General features: G+C 37.4%; 1 protein-coding gene and 1 long non-coding RNA gene across 2 annotated transcripts; one reads left to right on the forward strand and one right to left on the reverse strand.

Annotated features, from left to right (window-relative positions):
* Positions 1 to 227: 227 nt before the first annotated feature.
* LOC113946689 (fibrinogen-like protein 1-like protein) lies at positions 228 to 16,902 on the reverse strand. The gene is made up of 4 exons (XM_027642345.1): positions 16,890 to 16,902; positions 5,823 to 9,397; positions 5,556 to 5,740; positions 228 to 3,255 (listed from the first exon to the last, which is right to left on the reverse strand). Exons 3-4 carry the CDS (start codon positions 5,701 to 5,703, stop codon positions 2,555 to 2,557), a joined length of 849 nt encoding a protein of 282 aa, XP_027498146.1. The 5' UTR covers positions 5,704 to 5,740; positions 5,823 to 9,397; positions 16,890 to 16,902; the 3' UTR covers positions 228 to 2,554.
* LOC113946691 lies at positions 11,847 to 18,113 on the forward strand. Its single transcript, XR_003527515.1, has 3 exons — positions 11,847 to 11,857; positions 12,345 to 12,351; positions 18,038 to 18,113. It is a non-coding gene; the product is annotated as an uncharacterized LOC113946691 (long non-coding RNA).
* Positions 18,114 to 22,964: the final 4,851 nt, after the last annotated feature.

Below are 22,964 nucleotides of genomic sequence, written 5' to 3' on the forward strand. Positions count from 1 at the left end.
TATTTATTTGACCAAATAGACTTGTTTCAGCAGATACTTGCAAGAAGACTCTCCTCCTTTCTTATACTGCAGGCGACATTATAGTCAGGAAAGGCTAAGAGAGAGAGAGCATAGGAGAAATGTGATGGGCAAAAGAAAACAGGAGTAGACAGAATGGAAACCCCCATGCTTCAGTCTGAGATTTCACTGACTCAGTGTTGAAGGCCAGCTGCCTTCTGGATTGCCTTTCTGCAATTTGGTGATTAAGGTTCAGCAATGGAAGAAAAAAAGTCTGTTAAGACAGTCTTTTGCTAGGGGATTATGAAGTAGAATTTAGTCCACTTTTAACGATTCCATGGCGGTGGATGTTTTGGAATATTCTTACTTAGTCCCAAATTCAGCTCCAATAGTAATATCCATCCATAGTTTGTTTAGAAGTGTGGAATGTACCTCAGTCCCTGAGTTCCATTAAATGTCTTTGTTTGAACTGAATTGATATTTCTGTCTTTTTTTTTTGTCTTGCTTTAGACTTCTTATGAGTTTTTATTGCATTTTTATCTAATTCCTTTACTAGAATTCAATATCAGCATAGGTTTGTAGGGCTCTAGTTAATACTAGAGTTCCTCCAGAACTGGGCAGCTGGATTTGGGCTACCAGTGCCCAACTCATTTATACAACTTATTTGCAGAGTCCTTTCTTTCAAAACTCTCCAAAACAGACCAAGGATGGGCTGCAGAGCAGGTTACTTGCCTTTGATGATCAGATGCAGCCTGTGGACTTTCTGTTATGTGCTTTGATGTCAAGGTTACTCAAAACATATTTTTGGAAGGTGTATGAGAATCTGGCTATATAGCCAGGAATTCAAATAAAAGCTATGGGAGACTGGCAGCACTTAGGTGATTTTCTTGTATCCTCATTACAACTTTGGAGGTATCCTGATAGAGTTACAGCAGAACCCACATTAAATTGACTCAATGATATAAACTCAATTCAGGTATTAGCTGTCTCCTCCTGTATCACGCTTCTGTCTTTGAACACAAATTCAGGGGCAAAAAAAATCAAATGCTGCAAAATTGGCATGTGTGCTGGGTTGGCCTCACCCACGCAACATAGCTGTATCTCTTTCTGAAAATGTTGCAGTGCATCATGAAAAAATAAATATTACTTTTTTGGCTTTTCTGCTTCCCAGTTAATTTATCTTCTTAAATAATCCTGATAGTCTTGGTCTTCTCAAAACACAATATGATTTATTTTCTGTGAAGCAATTTTTGTGAAAATGATGATATTTTATCATATTTTAAATTAAAAAGCAGGAATTTGCCAGTATTTGTTTGTTGAGTTTCTGTAACTGAAATATCTAAGAAAATATACATGATAATCTAATGATTATCCTGACACTTTGTATAATGCAACAATAAAACCTCCTCATTTATCATTCAGCTATTCCAATGGTATAGAAATGTGTGAATGAACTCAAACAAAGGTAAAAGAAAACAAGGTCTTCGAGGTTATCAAAGCTAAAATTCTTTTATTTATTATTTTAAAACAGAAGAATATATAATTTTTATTTTATTTTATAATTAGAAAAATTAGAAATAATGTTAGGTCTGAGTACCAAAACAACTGAAGCTAGCAAATGTGAAATAAAGGCAATGCTGTCTTTTTTTCTCACAGTGGTATTAAAAAAAGAAAAAGCTGAAGCACATCATGGAACAGGGAGAAGCAACAGTCAAATCATGGTAAACAAAGTGAAGTGATATTCAGGAAAAAATGAAGCAATAAATAAACAGTTGCAAAATCAATTTGATCTTTTAAAAAAAGTGTTGTCTGAGTTTCTTGGGGAAATATTCAGATGGGTTATAAGCTTTTGATTAGTAGCTTTAAATGGCAAAGCTGACAATCCCATTAGTGCTGGGTGCTCTAAATTGAAGGAAGAAAAGAAAAGCCTATACTGAATATTTCAATGTGTATGGGATCATTAAAAAGTAGAGATAAAAGAAGAGTCAGTGAATGGGGAAAGAAGCCATGGGAGATAAGGCAAATTCCAATTTTATAAATCAAAATCACTAAATTTAGAAAGAAAAGGCCTGTTGCTGCCCTATGGTACACAATACTCTTCAATATGCATTTTGTAAATGTAGGCACTTCACTGGAAATTTCTCTCATGCATGATATATGAAGATGTGCAATTATAGGAGATCAATCATGAACATTGATACTGGAACAAAACCTTCCAAAATGCATTTATATTCATGTATATATTGTATAAGACATCATATCCTGGATTTCATACCTGGCTTGTCTTATGGCTAAAATACTATAAAATGAATTTTTTAAATTTTCTGTTTATTTAAATCTTGTGGTAGAGGCCTCCGTTTCTGACAGTTTCTCACTTGTGTGGTTGGCATATTTCTATGACATGGTCCAGTCCTGGAAGATATGTTATCATAAATCCCTTGCAGAGGCCCAATTTAAATTTTCAACCATGTTTACTTAGTGTGATTATTCAGTCAGTGAGTTCACTTCAGTCACTGGACAAAAAGTCCATGTTCCTTTCAAAGTACACATGGCTTATCTACAGTTCAATTTTCTGACACGGGCAGGACTTTGATGGAGATGACAGGTGGTGCTCAATGGGTTTGATCATCATCCATGCAAACTTGCATAGGCGTTGCTTGTTGCAGTCTTTTTGCCAGTATATCATGTTCCTACGGTTTAGATTTGCTCCAGCACACGCGTCGTACCACCAGCCTCCCCCAGGAATGTCATTGAGTTCCAGTTTAGCACAATTCAGAAAGTAATTGTCATTGTCTCTGTCCTTGGTGGTGAACTTCTGGTTGTCATGGAGATAGGCTTCTGTGTCCAGGGTCAGCGCATCAGTGGCATTACCGTTGTATAGACCAACCCTAATGCGGTATTGAGATTCCTCACCTTCAATAAGGAATGGTTCATACTGTCCCCATTTAATTTCAGCATTTAGGTTTACAAGTTTAACTCCAAGTATATATTGCACAGAGCTGCTAGTTAACTGATGCATATATTCATTTCCTAACCAGTGGTTCTCATGAACAGAGCCAAATCCATATTTGTAGTCCTGCCAGGTCCTGTCAAAGTCGACAGTACTGTTGGCAGTAATGTGCTGGATTATTGTCCAGCCACCATCCTGCATGTTACAAGAGACAACAATAGGGTCCTCTTTTGGTTGGATGATGTAAAGACCATCTCTGGAATTTCCTTTGGAGCGCTGAAAAATCTCAAAACAATCTCTTGGATAGTCTGAGAAAAAAAAATAATTAAAGTAAATTTCTGCTCAAATAATGAATTTTAGAATTTGAACTCTGTCCTTTAGAGTGAGTGAATGATTGTCTTCTGATTGGAAGCTGACTCTGACTTCATCCCAGATGGTTGGCACTCACTCAGCTAAAGAGGGAAGACTTCAGGACAGAAGATGCAGCAAATGTTCAGAAACTCAAAAAAAGGTTTGTTACCCTGTGATACAACAGAAGTGGTATTGTATGGTCTCATGACCAACAGATCAAAAGTACAGTAAACAGTTTGGTTAGTGTAAAAAGCAAACAAACAAAAATGACAACAAAAAAAAGTGCCCTCAACTTTCTGGAAAGAGAAGGGGACCATGATTGACTATTTTATCTACTACTGGTGCTGTAGGGAATTATATCATACAGTCTTCTCACAAAATAATTAAATTTCTTCTCTTCCAACTGAAAGGCACTGTAGACTTCACGAACTGTCACTACTTCACTACTCTGATAGAAATCCTCATCTGGTTCCCAATCTAATTTTAATGACTTCCACTGTCCATCTTCATTTCTTGTGCCATAGTAATCTTTAGTTAAATAAGTGCTTCTTCCTGTGTAATAAGCCCCCATATACCATGACAAAACCTATATTTTTAATAAGTCTTTGTTTTGTTAGGGTAAGTTGTTACGGTAAATAATTTCTTTTATTATTTCATGTAAGATAAATCTTCAGTTCCTTATTTGTCTTAGTAGCTTTTCTGCATCTCTTCACTGCATAATCTCCTAGAATGTGGGTATAATTTGTACACAGTATTGCAGATGGCCTTATACGGTGACACTGATTCTTTCAAAATCTTACTAAAACATCTTTGTTGGTATTTTCTAGGATTGCATTTGTATTGCTTAGTTTCCTTTAAGCTGGTTCTTTGAAACTGGTAAGGTCCTCACCTTGCAGTAAAACCACCTTGCAGTATAACCTAAAATTTTGTACTTTATTTTTCGTCTCAGTGGTATTACTTAAGAACATCTGTGGGGCTTTCTACATAATATTCCTGCTTTTTGTATTTGCATTTCTCTCCTTCATGGTATCATTAAATTCTATTATCATATTCCTATTTCTGCATTGGTATACTCCATAAGAATATTGAAAAGATAACTAATAAGCAAATACTTCCGGTCTCACCTTGACTTTATGGCTTACTTTTCTACCCAACTCATTTTCATTTTCTTGTCAATCTCAATGTAACTAATCCATCTCTGATTTAATATTGTATTGTATCATAGGTTTTGTAGATATCCAGATGGACTAAACTTGTTAAATAATTATTCAATATAGTCTTTTATATTTGATATTTGGAAGTTAATTGATATTTCTAAGCCACTCAAGACAGATTTACAGGAGCATATAGGCTTTCTGAGGTCTTAAGTTTTCTGCCTTTCATTTCCTAGTAGAATCTACAGCCATGAATAGAATAAACTTAAATCTCAATACTATCTGCATTACATTATTAAATATCCTGAAAGAGCAGACCTGTGTACACAACTCTGTACCCTGGTTGTTAGAACATTTGCCTGGCAGACATTGCCTGCCTGCCTCCAAACCTGATCCCATGATTTTATAGAAGGATTATTAAAGTTATGTATATAGTTATGTCCAAGTCAGTGATATACACAGTGACACTTGTATTTACCCCCTCAGTGAAAATTATAGAACAATTTCTATCGACAGATAATGAGAAAAATTTTTAGGCTGATTGTTATAGACAATAAGATTAATTTGGAAAGTAAATTTTATAAACCCCAAAGTGCCATTAGTCTGGGGATGAAAATGAATCAATCCCACTACTCTTTGTGTACATTTTATGTGGGATCTACTCTGGTAAATGTATTAAAAGTGTACCAAGCTGGATTTTGAAAGCTAGATAGGCAGAGGGTTGCCTCAATTATAGGTACCAATGGGATCTAGGTATCAAGATGTAAGATGTAATCTAGGTATGATTGTTCTAACAATAAGTCTTCAAATGTCACAGAATTTTATTTAAAAATATGACAAACAAACAAACAAAACCAAACAAGCCCCCCAAACAAAATGGCAACAAAACAAACCACAAAAAACCAACAATGTGTTGATTTCTCTTGAATTAGATGGCTGCAAAGTAAGGTTTTTAAAGATTTGGGACTTTGTGGCAGTACATGTTCATGTTGCAAACTATTTTTTCAGGGCTAACTTTCAAATATGTGAGTTGAAAATGTTACAACAAAGCAATAAAGTAAAACACAGCGCGCATCTAAATCTCTCACTGTCTTTGTGAGTACCTTTTTCATTGGCATTACCCAGCCTCTCAGAGTCTCTCTGGGGGAGAAGGTGGGCATTAGCCAGGATCACTGCCTCTTTGGTGCTCAGTGACACAGTGCATTGAGAGAGCAAGAACAGCATAAATCCTGCTGAGCTTGTCAACAACATCTTCCTTCTGAGTCAGTTCTCCTGCAGAAATACAGAACTGTAACACAGATTAGAGCTGAAAATGGAAATATTTAGGACTTTTACTGTGGAAGTCCTGAAGGAGAAAGGCTTTGAAATACCTAGCTTCAACATAGTAGGCCTCTGTCAAAATTGGCTTCTTCCGTCTTTGAGGTACCTCTCCTTTCCAGGTGTCTCACACCCCATTTCTGACTAGTCATTCCCGTGACACAGAGAACTGTGCTGCGACACCTAGAACATCTCTCACCTCTGCCACCTTGTGCCATGCTGGGCAATGAAAAAAGCCATTGAGAGTAATGTAATGACAAAAGAAAAAGCACGTCTTATATTTATCAGAGCTGAATTTGTCTTATTCCCTGAGTCCAAACTACAGTTAAGGAGAGACACCAATGGTTGAATTGGCAGAAACAGTAACATTATCTCTGCTGACTGTCTGTAGCTCAAACAGTACTCAAAGACATGGTTTTCCTAATGCTGGGAATGTTTCCATGCACAGGAAAACTAACTTAAGCACATCTGAACTATGCTTTTTGTGAATTTCTATCTACAGGTTTAAATAATAGGTCACAGGTTTAAATCAGATTAAAAATCCAAAAGTTCAATAAACAAATCAAAAAGAACTTTCTTTAGCCTCTCAAAACCCAGAGTGCAATATAATTAATTAAAACAGCTTTGAGCCTCATTTTATCCACCTTTTGGGGTACAGAACTTGTAACCCTCCATCTGATACAGCAAGAAGGCTTAGGCTATTACTAGACTAAATCCTACGGTCCTCACTTAGGCAAATTCCAGATTCTCTGAAGAGGAGTTTCTGTATCAATGACAGTTTAGACTGAATCAGGATAACAAATGTTTCCTATATTCTCAAAGGACAAATTTACTTAGTCTCTAGCTGAACCTTTTTAACTCTTTAATTTTTTTTTAATTTAATTTTTAAGGACTGGGCTCCCTACAGTGACTTTGATGAAGGCAGAAAATAGATCCAACAAACAGCTCTTCAGTCAGAGCTTATTTCCCACCAGCGTTAGCACACAGTCTGCAGAGGCCAGTATCCTCCACAGTGGCTTATGTTGCAACAAGATCACATTCCTTATAAATCTAATGACTTAGTAGCAGATTCAGCAAACAGTTTTCCAGAGTGAAAAAACATTCAGCACATTTTTAAAAAAAATGTTCAAGATAAATCAACATAATAAAGTTCAGGTTTGAGACTTAAGTTTTATACCTACCATAGAAAACACCAGCAAAACAGAATTTTCTACTCTACCTAAAACTATTCAGTAATAACTATGATTTACTATTAGCATATAATTTGCTATTTTATGCAAAGTTGGTCATTTGACATTAGGATCATAATAAATTGGAAAATTACCTTCCATGAAATTTGGCACAGTGCTTCCCTTAAAGCATTTAAGTTTGCTGTGCCTGTATTTCCTACTGTCATGTATCATTTTCCCTGAAAGCTTCTATTATTATTGCTATTGCTAACGATTAAATTTTAAATGACTTGAAATCAAAACCCCCAAGCATAATTAAACTTCATGAAATTTGACCTTCAACCTGGAGTTATTTTTTTAACTGTTTCATCTTTCTTTTAGCATTTTTGAATGAGTCAGTCTTTTCTTTTTTCATGCATATTTACACATTGAAGTTATTTACATATCTGTTTAATTCCAGAATAGAAGTTGATATTATAAATTATTAAGAAATCACCCAAAGAAAACAGCCCTGGGCATGCATCTTACCTCTTTGAAGTGAAGACAGGCAAGGAAGAACACAAGTAAATGAGCTCACTCTCTACAGTTGTACTTTGTCTGCTACTTAAGTCCAAGTGGATAAATCAGCTCCAACATGCTATCACAAATGCAGCAAAATTGCATATTCCTTATTTCACACTGTGCTTATTCTGCTGGACTTTGCTCCGACATATTACACTTGCAAGTATGTATGTATGAATTATAAAGTACAAAGTTCTTCCATAATGATTAAAATGACATAGTTACTAAATTATATTTCCTTGGTTAATCAACAGGCACAGTGATGGAGAACCATGAAGTTTCAGTTCAGTAAATTATTTATGTTGCTTAAATAGACACAGGCAGATGCTCATTTTGCACAGATGTCATTTTGCACAAATGAATTAACTAGAAGCTGTACTGCTAGCCACATTTAAATTGCACAGACACAACTTGATTTTTAATTATTTGGAACAATCCAACCATAAATTATGTTGTTACTTCATGTTTTAATGTGAATGAATCAGAAGCAGTGTCTCAGAGCTCTAAAAATAAAGAAAACAAAAGCAGAACAGGCTGGTCAACAGGTTTGTATTTGAGTTTATGTGGATTAACAAGAATTAATTAACATTAATTCAGGTCACAACTGTAATGAATTAATTGTTCCTATGGATCTGAAAGTTGTACTGTCTGTCTGCATGGCCTTTAGATGGTGTCTAATCTAGCATTTGCCCTTTAATGATGAACCAACGCTTAAGTTTTTGAGCTCCTTGATCCACTCTGGAACCCACTCTGATCAGATTCCATCCTTGAAACAAATCACAATTAAAATTGATGGAACATTTAAGTCCTGTGCAACCTCTACTTCAGGATTCATATAAAATCATAATTTCTTCTTCAATACTTCATCCTTAGTGAGGATCCCCATGTGAGGATTTGTATTTATGTACAAATAAATAAATACCCCTAGAAAATGTTTTAAGAAATATTTGCTTGTAACATTTAAAAATCAGTGATATTTTTCTTCACTTTTAAAGTACAAGCAATGCTTTATTATACAGGAGGATGGCCACAGAGAGTCATAACAGTATCTTCTCTCTGTCACTGGTCAGTAGCAGAGCTACTCTGCTTTTAGCATTATGAAGCTCAGGGAATTTCTCATATCTGTGTGTTTCATAATATGTTATTTATGGTTAGTACCAAGTTTTACAAGCCTTGCAAAGGCCTGAAAAGATCGTATGGTAGATTATGAAATAATAAAATTGCTTTGAACAGATAAAGATCTTCGTGAAATAGTATGCTAAGAAAAGGCAGAGGAGCCTTTCCACTCTGCCCATATTGATACACTCTAAAACACAACATTGACTCCAGTGTTGTTTATTGATAGGCCTCTTGTCACCCTGATTTAAATTGGGGTATATCTTTGTTTTGTGCCTTTTATGCCCATATATTCCATCACTGTTTATCTCCTCCTCCATCTTTCCATTTTTCTTTACCTTCCTGCAGTTTGCTTCTTTGTTGACTTCCAAACTTTCATCTGAGCTGGCAGAGCAGAAGTGAAGTGGGAAGTGTCTAATTAGGAGAGAGAGAAAAGGGCATCAGAATTCATTCACTTATGCTCAGAAAAAGCATCTATTTCTGTAGCTGAAAACTTTGAAAAAACAACTAAATCTTTACATATCTCTCTCTGCTCTTGATTCTGAGAATAATTTTTCGCCCTGAAAATTATATAATGATCTTAAGGTCAGACCACTTTACATTATTATGGCTTGGTCATATACAGATTTCAAAATAATGCATTGCTATGACTTATTTTTAGCCATGTTAATTAAAATAATTAGTTTCCTAGCCCAATGACCACATATTCCTTCTGTACAATATACTGAAGTTTTAATTATCCTTCTAATTCTGCTCAGCTTTAACTGGCAAACATTCATCTTCTATGTGGAAAGACTCTTTACAAGTTCTCTGTAATTCTATGGCCCATTGATCCAACCTTTTCAGATCCCTCTGCAGAGCCTTCCTGCCCACCAGCAGATCAACACTCCCACCCAACTTGATGTCATCTGCAGACTTACTGGGGGTGCACTCAACACCCTAGTTCAGATCATTGATAAAGACATTAAACAGGACTTGCCCTAAAACTGAGCCCTAGGGAACACCACTGGTGACCAGCCACCAAGTGGAGGTAGCGCCATTCACCACCACTGTCTGGGTCAGGTATCCAGCCAGCTTTTTACCCAGCAAAGACTACACCCATCCAAATCACGGGAATCCAGTTTCTCCAGGAGAATGCTGTGGGAAACTGTGTCAAAGGCTTTACTAGAGTCCATGTAGACAACACCTGCAGCCTTTCCCTGCTACACTTGAGTGGGTCACCTTTTCATGAAAGAAGATCAGGTTGGTTAAACTGGACCTGCATTTCACAACCCATGCTGTCTGGGCTTGATCCCCTGGTTGTCCTTTTGTGTGTTATGTGATGGCACTCAAAATGACCTTCTGTGCCACAACCTTCCCCAGCACCGAGGTCAGGCTGACAGGCCTGTAGATCCCTGGCTTCTCTTTCTGGTCTTTCCTGTAGATAGGTGTTGCATTTGACCTCCCTGGTTAGCCAGGACTGCTGGTAAATGACGGACAGTGACTCAGGGACCTCTTCAGCCAGCTCCTTCAGTACCCTCCTGTGAATCCCACCTGGCCCCATAGACTTGAGTTTATCTAAGTGGTATAGCAGGTCACTGAGCATTTGCTCTTGGATTATGGGGGCTTCATTCTGCTCCCTGTTCCTCTCTTCCAGCTCATAGGGCTGAGTACCCTGAAAACAACCGATCTTGCTATTAATTTGCCACTGAGGCAAAGAAGGCTTTAAGCACCTCAGTCTTTTCCTCATCCCTTGTTACTCTCTACCCCCACATCCAATAAAGGATGGGGATTATCCTCAGCCATTTTGCTGGTAATGTATTTACAGAAATATTTTATTTATTTATTTTATTACAGTCTTCTAGGGCACAAGTCAGTTTAAATTCTGGTTGGGCTTTGACCCTTCTGTTTTTATCCCTGCATAACTTTACATCACCCTTGTAGTTCTCCCAAATTTCCTGCTTCTTCTTTCAAAGGTCATAAAATCTCCTTTTTTCCTTGAGTTCCAGCCCAAGCTCTCCATTCAGCCAGGTCTTCCTTGCCACCTAACCTTTTGGCACATGGGGATGGCCTGCTCCTTCACCCTCTTGAAGAATGTCCAGCCTTCCTGGACTTCTTTGCTCTTCACTACTGCCTCCCAAGGGACTCTGTCAAACAATCTCCTCCACAGGCCAAAGTCTGCTCTCTCTCATCCAAGGAGGAAGTTCTGCTCTACCTCCTTACTTGTCCAAGAACCAAAAAAATCTCTCATTTCATGATCACTGCCCAAGATGGACTCTCTAATTATGGGAAAGGCTTTGACACAGGCTGGCAACTTGCATACCCAGGACCTTCAAAAGGATTTGTATGGTCGCCAGAAACATGTAAAATGCTAACTTTCACGCAAGAAAGTTGTTCAGCATACTGAGGAACTCAAGAGACAAAGTTCTAACAAGTCAAAACACATAAAACACATAATGAAGGGCTCACTGAGTATCTATCCTGAAAGATGCTTTGGGAAAATAGATTGACAAATCCCCACCAAACAACAAAATCAGGTGTCCTAGTTACTGGGGCTGGGTCCAGTTTATCGCTATGTGGGTATAACTAAAACTGTGTATTCTACACCCTCTATGTCATTTCTGATGGACTATTACTAATGGATCGCTTGCAGCAGCTGCCCAGGGCCCACCTGACACCTTAGGCTACAAGCTGAGGCAGGGGAGTTTTTCTTTGTCTTCACACCAATGACTCACCTGTGATAACCCCCCTCCAGTGAGGCATTAGCACCTTCACACCCAGCCTGAGGGGTCATCTCTGCTGAAGGATCATACTGAACTGGCATAATAGGCAGCTGCAAGACCTAGACCATCAAAGATTCCAAAAATATCCCAGAACTCATAGAGTTAAATCATCCATTGTGAAACTCCCCGCCCTGGGTGAGGTACTGGACATTCCACCCCGAACCTGAGCATGTATAATCTTGGGGTTTTGGAACTTCTGGTACCGCTTGTCGGATCCAGAGGAGGACCAGAACTTCAACAGGACTGCGACTGCCACTCTCGACAAGACTGTGATCATTACTTCGACAGAACTGCCACCATCATCTGCACGAACAGGTTTCCTTTCCTTTTGCTTTGTGCCCAGGGTGGCCAATGAACACCATTCTGTTCTTGTCCCAGGGTGCAGGGTTATACATCTGTCTTCAGGGGTTAAAACCAGTTTTCTCTGTATCTTTGTATCTATTCTCTGCATTGTATTTATCATAATCCTTTTAGTAAATTGTAACTTTGACTTGTAATATCTCTTGAGCTGGGTTCATTTCTCCCATTGGTTTACTTTTAAAACAGCACATTGGGCCATAGAAATACTTCTGCAACTTTGAGTGATTTTTAATTGTTTTGCAACCTCAGCTAAACGCACTTTGGTATCTATGCATAGGATCAGTAACAAAAAAAAGTGTTCATAACACTTTTCACTTGTTCTTGAACTTCTGAGCTGGCAGTGGCATATGAAGTGTGTGTTTTGTCTGACAATGCAGAAAGCAGTTATTAAGTGCTGAAACACGTTGCACATAAGGCTATTTTCAATACAGCTTTTAAATCTCTTTTTACACATTCATTATTTGTGAGATGAACCATTATTGGGGAAATGAACCAAAGTATATTTTTTCACTGAATGTAAAACAGAACAAATGCTTCACTCTTAGAAACATTTGACTTTTCAGATGTTCAGCAAATTTGTTCAGATTTCTTATGAAAATATTTCAAGAACTGAAGTAAACACTAAGATCATATTCTTCGTCTTCCTGCTGAACTCAAGACTAAATTTAAAGGTGCAGAAAGTTAACTGAATTGAAAAGCATTTGCTTTCAATAAAAGCACTGAAGTAGGACCTAATTTGAAAAATACATCCAAATTCATCATCATGGAAGACATTGCAAAATAATTGTTTGGTTTGCTGACAGGTAGGACTGGTGGTAATCAAAAACTTAAGTTACTCAGGTAGCTTTGAAAAACAGTATGATAGGACATCTGGTAAATGACTTTTTTTTTTCCTAAAGGTGGCAGAAATTGCCAGATATAAACACTGCAGGTGAAAACTATTGGAGAGTATTTGTGTGAATGCAGTGTAGTGACATCTATCTTAAGATGGCAGAATTTGTGATTCTGAGGAAAAGTATGTGCAGCATTGTAAGGACAATATATTTGAAAAAATACAAAGTCAGACCAATAAACTTAGGCAACCATTTTCTATCCTCTCTTGCTAAGAGTCTGAGAGAGACAGGGCTTTGAAGGGGCTGGCAATTAATAAAAGGCATTATAATGAAGGTTAAATGACAAACTATTTCTCATGAAGAAAGGCAGAAACCATACTAGGAGCTCAAAAGGTCTGGTTCAAAAGTTCTTTAAAAATTTGAAAGTCAGAATGAAGTTGTGCAAGTGAGTGGAATCAAAGGACAAATCCTAAGAGCGATTATACCAGAATAACACAATAACTGCTTATGCTAAAATTAGAGATTAAGATTAAAAAGGTTACCACTATCAGGGGACATAAAAACTCAACAAATATTCTGTAAATGTATTGGATATAAAAAGAAGTCAGACCCAAAAATCCATTATTTAATGAGGGAGACAGGCAAATGACACTGATTTTTTTTGTTGCAGACTTCATAAACAGTGATCAGATACTTAATGAAATGCATTTTAATGAAAGAGTAGGACTGGACGCATCTCAAAGATACACTTGACACCTAACTACTTCAGTAAGTAGCAAGTGGTAAGGACAGATAAAATTCTATAGGCACCTTGTGAACAAGCAGAAGTCCTCTCAACTATTTACAATGACCTTTTAGAAGTCATGGAGGTCCCAGAGGATTTCAGTGGGCCTATATTTTGAAAAGGGGAAAAGCTAAGTGAAATAAAGAAGAGTGAGCTACATTTCAAAACACAGAAAATAAGAGAAAAAACCCCCAAACCAGTGGATGATAAGATGATGAAAAGCAGCCAGCAAAGACTGGTCAACAAAGAAATCAAACCAAACTTGTATCTCCTTGCTACATGGATCCTTCCCTTTCCCAATCTTTGGTCCTTCCTCTAAACATTTCGTAGATAGTGCCACATGCTCCATTAAAAGTATCCCATAATAACCTTTAAACAATTCCAAAGTGCCCTTTCCCCTACATCCCACAGAGAGTACCCTGTAGGTAATACTTCACTCTGCAAGGAGCTCTGGGAGTTTTTCTTTGAGTTTTACACCAGGGACAATGGTTCTTTGATAGTCTTAAGAGCAGAGAAGTCTGTGCCTTCCAATGTTCACTAATTATCTTAATAGGGATCCTCTTCATGTTATTCATGTGAACCTTTACAGGCTTTTTAGTTTAGCATGATTAATACCATAGTCTAAAACCAACACAGTCCAATGACCACAACCTGTGACTTGGGAGACTGAAACTGGACATCAGGGAAAGTTTGTTCACCAGGAGTAGTGGAGAATAGCAAAAGGTTTCCCAGATGGGTTGTGGAACCTCCATACTTGGAGGTTTTTAATACTGGCTATATATAGCATGACTGAACTGGTGTTGGTGATAATCCTGCTCAAAGTGAGGTTGCCTAGAGACCACCAAAACAACCAACACTTTACCAACTGTCTGGACTTTGGAGACAATAAACCTTAAAAGTATCTAACATTTCAGGTTTGATCCAGATTTGGCATATTGCAAAATATGAGTCACATTTTAAACACTATTTATCTAGGTATCAGTCAGCTTTCAGGATAATTTCTACTATAAAAAACACATTTAGTAAAATCAGTAAGATGAAAATATTTTCCATCTCAATGCACCAGTTTTACCTCAAGTACCTGATCCAAAACAAACAGAAAAAAAATTTGATAAGTACCTGCACAAATATTTGATTCAACAATTTCAGATGATTATGACCCCAAAGATTTTTAATAAGCAATTTGTTGATCTTAATTTTAAATCAATTAGCTATATAATTTAGTTTAAAACATTGTAGCTTAACCTTGTAATATAGGAGTCTAAAAATTATTTTCTCAACTGGGAAAAGAAGCAGCTGGGATCATTGCCATGGCAACCATCTCATTTCCAAATACAGATTCTGTGACTTCTGTTGCTCTCTAGCAACCTCACCGCTCAGTAGCATTGCTTAAAAAAAAAAGGGGGGGGATTTTTCATATAGAGCAATATACCATTGCAAGAAATGCTTGGAAGGATCAGAAAAAGAATGCTTCGAAACATAATGCAGACATAATTAAACAAGTTAAATTCTCAGTCTGATGATGAGCCCAAGTTAAAAACCAAACCAAAAAACCAAACCAAAACATGTATATCCCATCACTCTAACTGTCACTCTGTGCAACTGACTGTGGAATCAATCTCTCCTGGAAATGATGTTTATCACAGATCTCACTGTCTCACACTAACTACATGACTTAGTTTCTTGATCCTGCTATTTAAGGAAAATGGATAGCAACATGAAAAATACACAGGGGGTGCATAGGGTAGGAGCAGAAAAATTTCTACCAAAACAACACATTTCACTGCCCACAGCTCTCCCCAGGAGAGGTTGAGATCACATCATAAGAATTAGTCAGATTGCTCAGTGACTATTGAAATGAACTATTTTAAGGAACTATGGTGTTAAGAACCTATAGTCTAAGAACTTGAACAGAAAACCTGCAATACCCCTTTAATATACTGGTTCTGAAATGTGGCAGGGTATCTATCATAGTAGTTAGGTTTGGCCGATAGAAAAGCACACACACGTACACACACGCTGCACAAGGAGTTGAGACAAGAGCTGTCTGCCGCGTCAGCGCAGCAGCATCCTTTATTGGGGCAGCTAGCCCACATTTTCTCACACACTTTCTGTAAATAACATAATTTCTACAAAACATCGTCACTATGCATCTGCACCATGAACACAGCCAATATTCTTGTCCTTGTACATTTTATCCTCCCTAAAACTGCTTATCACCTTTCCAATTAACTCCCAACTTCTCAAGGCTGCTCTGTTCATGGGAATGGTTAATGAGCTTCCCTGCTCTCACAGGAACAGTCTTATGCCATCCAAAACATTATGTTCGTCAACTTCTAGGGGCTTAACGGGCCTGCTGCTTCCCCCCACACTGAAACAACCTATAGAATTTAGAAATTAAGGGAAGTTCATGCACAGATCTCATGGTTATGGTTTAAATTCTCATTTATTTATCCTTGCTTCAGTCTAGTGGGCAAATGACCTTTCCTGACTACTGCCTTTTAAGCACTGCATGGTTATGGCGTACTTGTGCCACAGATGACAGTCACTCAGAGGAGACTGTCTGGAAGTGCTACAGCAGTACAAGGCCATACATATGCTAGAAGTACATTCCTACAGTGTAGGCTAGGAGTTTTTCATAATGTACTATTTGCAGCCACGCTGTCTGTGTTCCACTGCTAAGACCAATAGCACTTGCATTGGCTGGAGAAAGAATACTAAACTTCCCTTCGAAAGAAACATCGTGTAGAAGAGCAAGATCTTCAGATGTGTTCACATCTTTTTCCACAGGTATTAATATAACCTGGCTGCGCTGGCAATTTTAGTCTGTATTTTGTTCATAAAGGAGCTAACCGAAGCATGGAAGCACTGCTAAAAATAGCAAACATGGTAGAGTCCAATTCATGGTTTGGACTTCTGTTGAGAAACCATATTAATATTCTCAGTAACACATATTGTTACTGCAGAAATACCTGCTTATTCAAATTCCTAATTTGGAACATAAAAGAATGATTAGCCAGTAAAAATATGTAAACACAAACTATACGTAAAGTATTAAAAATACTTAAAGAAAAGAGTAGAAAATATAAGCACTATCAAAGAATTAAAACAACAAACAGTGCTTAAATCAGGTTAAAATTTTAAGTCTTTATAGACGTAACCAATTCTTGCAGAGAAGCAAATTTGAGAAAGTAGAAGTTTATTTAGTTAAAAAGAAAAGCTATCAAATTTGAACAATGTACAAAAGATTAAAAAAGGCTAATGATGGACCACAAAGCTATAAAGGAACTTAATGACCTTCAGAGGGCAAGTGTATTCCATCATATACAAAAGATGTAGAAAGAGCTACAATGTATGAAGGAGAGCAGATTTTTTGTAATACAGATTTAAGACTGAAAGAGGCAGAATTCTACAAGTGTGTTTCTTTCCAATGCAATACTAATGAAGTGGGTTGAAAGCAGCAGGCAACTTTTGGTGTTGGTTACTAGGACTGAAGCTGACATTTTTCATGACGAGCTGTCTAGGCCCTTTGGACATTTTGTTCAATTTTATTTTTTCCCAATAAAAAAACCTGTAAACAGTACATTGTGTTAAACTCTTGTATTTGCAGTGAACTGGGTCTGATTCTGTACAATCCTTCTAATACTATCCTCAGGGTACACTTAAAGGTTTTGAAAAAAAACCTCTACAATAAAATAAGTCTCAAACATATTACAACTAGCTAAAGTTCCACATGCACAGAAAATTATATTGTCATTAAATCTTCCTAACTTTACTGGAAACAAAGTATTATCAAAGGGTCACTGCCAGCATAATTCAAGGAATAACCTTATAATTTCAAAAGTAGACATGTTTTCCTGAAGAATCGGTATTTATTATGTCAGAGGATTCATAATCCTTTATGGCTTTTGAAACAACAGAAATAAAATAAACTAAAATGCCACAACCTATTTGTGACCTCCACTAGCTCAATCTGAAAAGAGACTAAAACTCAATACTATTCGTACAGACAATTTTGTGACTAAAAGCTCCCCGAACATTGTATTAATTTATGGTCTGAATCACCTGATTTTACACAGAGTTCAAAACAGATCTAGGGTCCTGTCTTCACAGCCACTGAAATGATGAAAGAGGTAAGACTTTTTGAAATTCAATTTTTTTTTCACTATTGATACTGCTTGCTTTTTGGCTCTTAAAAGTATAATAATGTATTTAACCAGTCCATTGGCAGACTATTATACATAATGAAACCTATAGTAAGTGGGGGAAAGCTGGCTAGGTTGGGAAGATTTAGGGAAGAACCTTAAATGGGTGCCCAGTTTTTATGTAGTGATAGAGGGAAAGACTGATGATCTTGATCTCTTGAATAGTACAGCAATCCTATCCAGCTGGAAAGAACCACTCACCTGGTTAACATGCAAAACCAGAAATCAGCTTTTAAGCTGTGACTACAGTTGATTTGCTCACTTATAACCATTTGTCCATATATGCTGGCACTACTGCCAATGCTACGGTCATCTAGAAAAAAATGTCTGTAGAACATCACAAAAATATTTTTCATCGACAACTTTTTGCAGACCTTAATATTAGTGTCAAATATGCCATGACAGCAATGTTTATATTTTCTTCTACCTTTGGGATCTTTCTCCAAATTTTTCTCCTTACAGTTAGTTATAGTTTCAGGTATTTTACTAAATGAAACATCACCAGAGAACTTCACTGGACATGGGAGATAATTAACGGAGATAGAGACCATGATTAAGCCTATTAAATAGGACTTTCCCAAGCTCTGTGTACCACAGGTGCATCTTGTGCTTTTCCTGCCCAAGAACGTGCAAAATGTGCATATGTATTTTTTTTAACCTTTCAACATACTTTCCTCAATAAATCTGTTTTTCCACTGATACGAAGCTCAAAATTTTAAGTTCTTTCTTAGCCCATCAACAGTAGATGTAAACAACTTGTATTTTCCTTCAGTTTGTTAAACAAGTCTAATATACAGCCATAGGTATCCGTATTTCATTCATGTTTTCAATCATTGAAAACAACTAAGGATTTCTTATTATTTATATTTTATACTGGTTATTTTCAAATTGGTTTCAAATGAAACATAAAATTATAGGAATACAAATTCACTATTTACTCACTATTAATAGGAGTAGGATTAAGGTCAGACATGATCTTTTAGACACAAAAGTGAAATCCTTTTAGTACCTTAAGGTATTGCTATCACTGTTAGCCTTTAAAAACAGGGTCTTTTATCAAACTGTAAAAGAAACTTTGCCCTTTGAGGTACTGATCACACATGACTTTTATGCAATTCAAGGTCCACTAACACCCAGGTGGAGATGTTTAAATGGATCTTAGTGATTTAATATACTTTTCACTAAGTTGGAAAATGATATGCACTTAAAATTGCCTAGATTGCTTTGAAAATCTTGACGTGGTTACTGAAATGGGTTGCTCTAATAGATACGTATCAAGAGCTACATAATAATGCTTAACAAAGGAACTCTTTAACAAGATTACATACTGGATTTTCTTCAGTAAGCTCATAGCCATGCTATCTGAGTACCCAATATTCATTACTAAATTTATCTTCACAACTACTTTTATGAGACAAGCTTCTCATACCTCAAACACAAGAAATTGAAACAGAAATCAGAAATGATTTGCACAAAGTCCAACAGTTGTATCAGGACCTAAGGCCTTGATTCTAAAGTCCTCTTCACAAACACAAATCCTAACCACAAGCCAGCTTGTCTCTGTGAAGCAATGCACACCCCATTTATGGAGCCATTATCGTCCCCACTTTATCAAAAAGATAAAGAGCATCAACAAATATTTTTTGTTCAAAACAGTGAGGTGAAATAGCTATGCATTAATTTTTTTCTTTACATGTGAAGAATGTAAGCATCTTTGATGATGTAATTGATAAAATTATTTCAAACTGTTCTAAACACCTTCCAGGCCATCTTAAATGACTAATAGCTAACACAGACTTCAGCAAAATATGTCTCCTCTCCCTTCTACATGGCCTGTCATAAACTCAGTTGCCTACTCATTCAGAATGTAGCTAAATGAGCTTTTCAACTACAGATCCTTAAGACGCAGTGAGTTCATTGTATTACGCACACTCAGTGCCAGAAACAGAGAATTCCTGTCTCTGACTGCATGTTTCTGGCACTTACTTTCTGCTAGCCTTAGGATTTCTTTGATCCTTCTGTGAGCTGATTTAACTCTCTAAAACATAAGAGAAATCTAGCAGAAAGATGAACCAATTTCTCTTGCTAAGTCAACGAATGACAAAGCCTGAGAACTTGTACCAGAACTTGTAGTCAGAAGGCAGCAGGGTTACCCAGTCAAAGAGGAAGCATGTCTTCCTCTTTTTGCCAATAAGGAAATCAGCTTGTCTATAGTCCAAGCAGATTCTGTAAATCTTTACTTTCTGTTCTGAGGTATCAGTTGCTCCAACATACAGTCTGCCTTATCTCAAATAGCCTCACTAAAAAGCAGCTACATTTTTTTTTGGAAAACGGAGTTGCCAGACCTAACACAGAAGAAAGACTACTAAAAATCTGTAAATAAGAAAACAAAACTGAACTGTAACAAATATTTACTTTCTGCAGAAAGAAAACCTTGCATTATAATAGTAACTGCAACAGCAAAGCTATCAAGTTAAGTTTTGCCTAGTGGCATTTATGATAGCCCAAGACCACATTACAACTTTAATTGACTGTGCTGGTTTTGGCAGTGACAGTTATATCCTTCACAGCAGTTAGTATGGGGCCATGTTTAGGATTTGTGCTGGAAACAGTGTTGATAATACAGGGACGTTTTTATTACTGCTGCACAGTGCTCCCCCAGAGCCGAGGCCTTTTCTGCTCTTTACCCCACCCTGCCAGTGAGGGGACTGGAGATGCACAAGAAGTTGGGAGGGGACACAGCTGGGACAGCTGACCCCAACTGACCAAAGGGATATCCCACACCATATGGCCTCATGCACAGTTTATAGAGCTGTGGGAAGAAGGGGGTACATGTAGAGCAATGGTTCTTGTCTTCCCAAGCAACCATTATGCATGATGGAGCCCTCCTGTCCTAGGCATAACTGAACTCCTGCCTGCCCATGGGTAGTGGTGAATGAACTCCTTGTTTTGCTTTGTCTGCATGTGCAGATTTTGCTTTCCCTATTAAAATGTCTTTATCTCAATCCACAAGCATTCTCATTTTTACCCTGCTGATTCTCTTCCCCATCCCACAGAGGAAAGTGAGCGAGCAGCTGTATGCAGCTGAGCTGTCAGCTGAAGTTAAACCACAACAATGACCAAGTGACTTTAAGTGACCAAAGCACTCTGGCTAGATAGAACCTCTTTGCTCACTTGACAGACAGATTCCAGCTCTAAAATAAAACAAAATAAAAAAATGGTACCGTTGTAACTAGCATTAATTCAGCAGAATAACAGACTTCTACAAATTACTTTATCACAAAGGTGTCTGAAAAGGAGGTGAATAAAATACAAGATTCAGGTAATAACATTAGGTAACAAGATTTTTGGGCTTGGATTTTTCAGATAACAGGTTTCTGAGAGTCGGGGAGAATTTTCTGTGGAGGGAGGCAAGGAAGAGACACTGCATCTGATCCTGATGCACAAAGAAACTGCCTGGACATTTATACATAAGTTCTAAGAAAATGAGAAGTGTTTAATATTCCATATGCTCCTTTAAAAGTTTTACTAGGATCTTTACAATTTCCATCAACTTTTTTACTCTGAACATTTAACAAAGACTTTCATCTTTTCATGGCCTGAAATCACCATTCTCCCTTGAAGACAAATGAAGAATGTGAACAGACACAATGAAAGAAGGCAGAAATATTGCTGGTCCTACTTAACATGGAAAAATGCATCACTATGATTATTAACTACCAAACAAACTATGCTTAAAACAAGTTAATGCAATTGTCATTCCAATTGCTGTTAAACAAAAGTGATTGTGGCTTGTACTTTCAGGATAGCATAGTAACATTGCTAAATGCTCCATCTTCAAAAGACTGCTCCCTGTTTTTCATAAAAATTTTTCAGCAAGGTACTCTGAAAGAGGTTGTTTGCTTGCTTGTTTTTCCCCACCAAGGCAATGTGACATTCATTTCAGTAAATCCTTTCAGCAAGACTACCCAAATATTCTCTTGTCACCATTGAATATATTTTACTTAATACATGAAACAAAAAGACCATTCAAGCAAAACAAAAAGGGAGCAAAACTGTGCAGCTTACTGTGCAAAGACTGAAGTCTTCGTTGTCCACAAAATTATTGGGTTATTTCTTCTCCAACATCTTAAAAGTTGCCTTAATCCTCTGAATGAGTACTTATTCTTTTGCAGCTTTTATGTTTCACAGCATACTTCGAAGTATGTATTCTAAAAAAATTTATACCTCTTCTAAGTGTTTGGCACAACAAATAAATGTATTAGAATTGATTTTGCTTCAGGTGTACTGTAGGTGAATGTTAAATGTTAAACCCATTTTGGGAATCAGATATACATTACTGACATTGCACAGTACTGTTACCTAAGAAGTTAGCAATTGTAAAAATGGAAGAGAACACCATTTATGCTGAATAAAAAATATTTATGGATGGTTGTGAGACACTGGATTATTATATTAATTATTGGCTTGGACTTAGTCAAGTGTGTAGGGAATGGGGTGTGGGGAATAGGTTGAATTCCAAGAAAGTGGAATAGTGTCCTGTCCCATACCCCAGCCCCTTGGAATCTCCTTGAGCAGCCCCAGAACAGCTGTCAGTCACTGGCACTGCAGTGAGCATTGCCCACACCACACTCCCCCCCGATCCAGCCCCAGAATGGCTGGCACACCTGAACACTGCCCCTTACCCTACCCCGGTGCTCCAGAGTGGCCAGCGGGCCAGAAGTCCTTCCTGGAAGGGGTGGCCACAGGGGGCCAGAGCAGATAAAACCAGCACCATGCAGCCATCGTGTGACTGTGACCCTGCCATCTCCTGGACTCCTGGTAGCTGGATCTATGCTGGATCTGGGGTGGTAACTGTAATTCTCTCTTTTTCTCCCTCTTTCTTTACTTCTTCTCCTAATCTCTTTTCTTGATATTTGGGTAACTAAAAAGTGGATGGGTTGGATTTTGCTAAGCTGTATGGGCAACCAGGTGCTAAGTCATTGCTTTGTGAAAAGCTTTAATTTGAATGTTGCCCTTAAACTTTTGTCAAGTTCCCTCATTTTTTAAAGTTTGCCAGTAAAAGCATGTCATTTAACCTGCTGAGTAACATGTGCAGCACCCTTTCCTGTGCGCTCTCTCAAGGTATAAAAGACCTGAAGGCCCTTTTAATAAATCCAGTGAGTGGATTTTTTGAGCCTTGTATATTTTTAGAGTAAAACCTCTTTGATGAGCTTGTGGGGCGAGCCTGGGGTCTTATAAGTTGCTAATGTGGTTTGACAGGTATTGGTGTCACTTTAATTTGCAAATGTTCAGCTAGTGGAAAACAATCAATTGTTTGAACTTTTCTCTGAAGTTACCAGGTAGCTTGAAAAGATACTGCATAACATACAGGCATGCTCAAGAACAAAGTTTTGCCAGTGACT

This window comes from Corapipo altera, unplaced genomic scaffold (assembly GCF_003945725.1).
Source record: "Corapipo altera isolate COAL_440 unplaced genomic scaffold, ASM394572v1 23b, whole genome shotgun sequence".
In the NCBI taxonomy this organism is placed as follows: Eukaryota; Metazoa; Chordata; class Aves; order Passeriformes; family Pipridae; genus Corapipo; species Corapipo altera.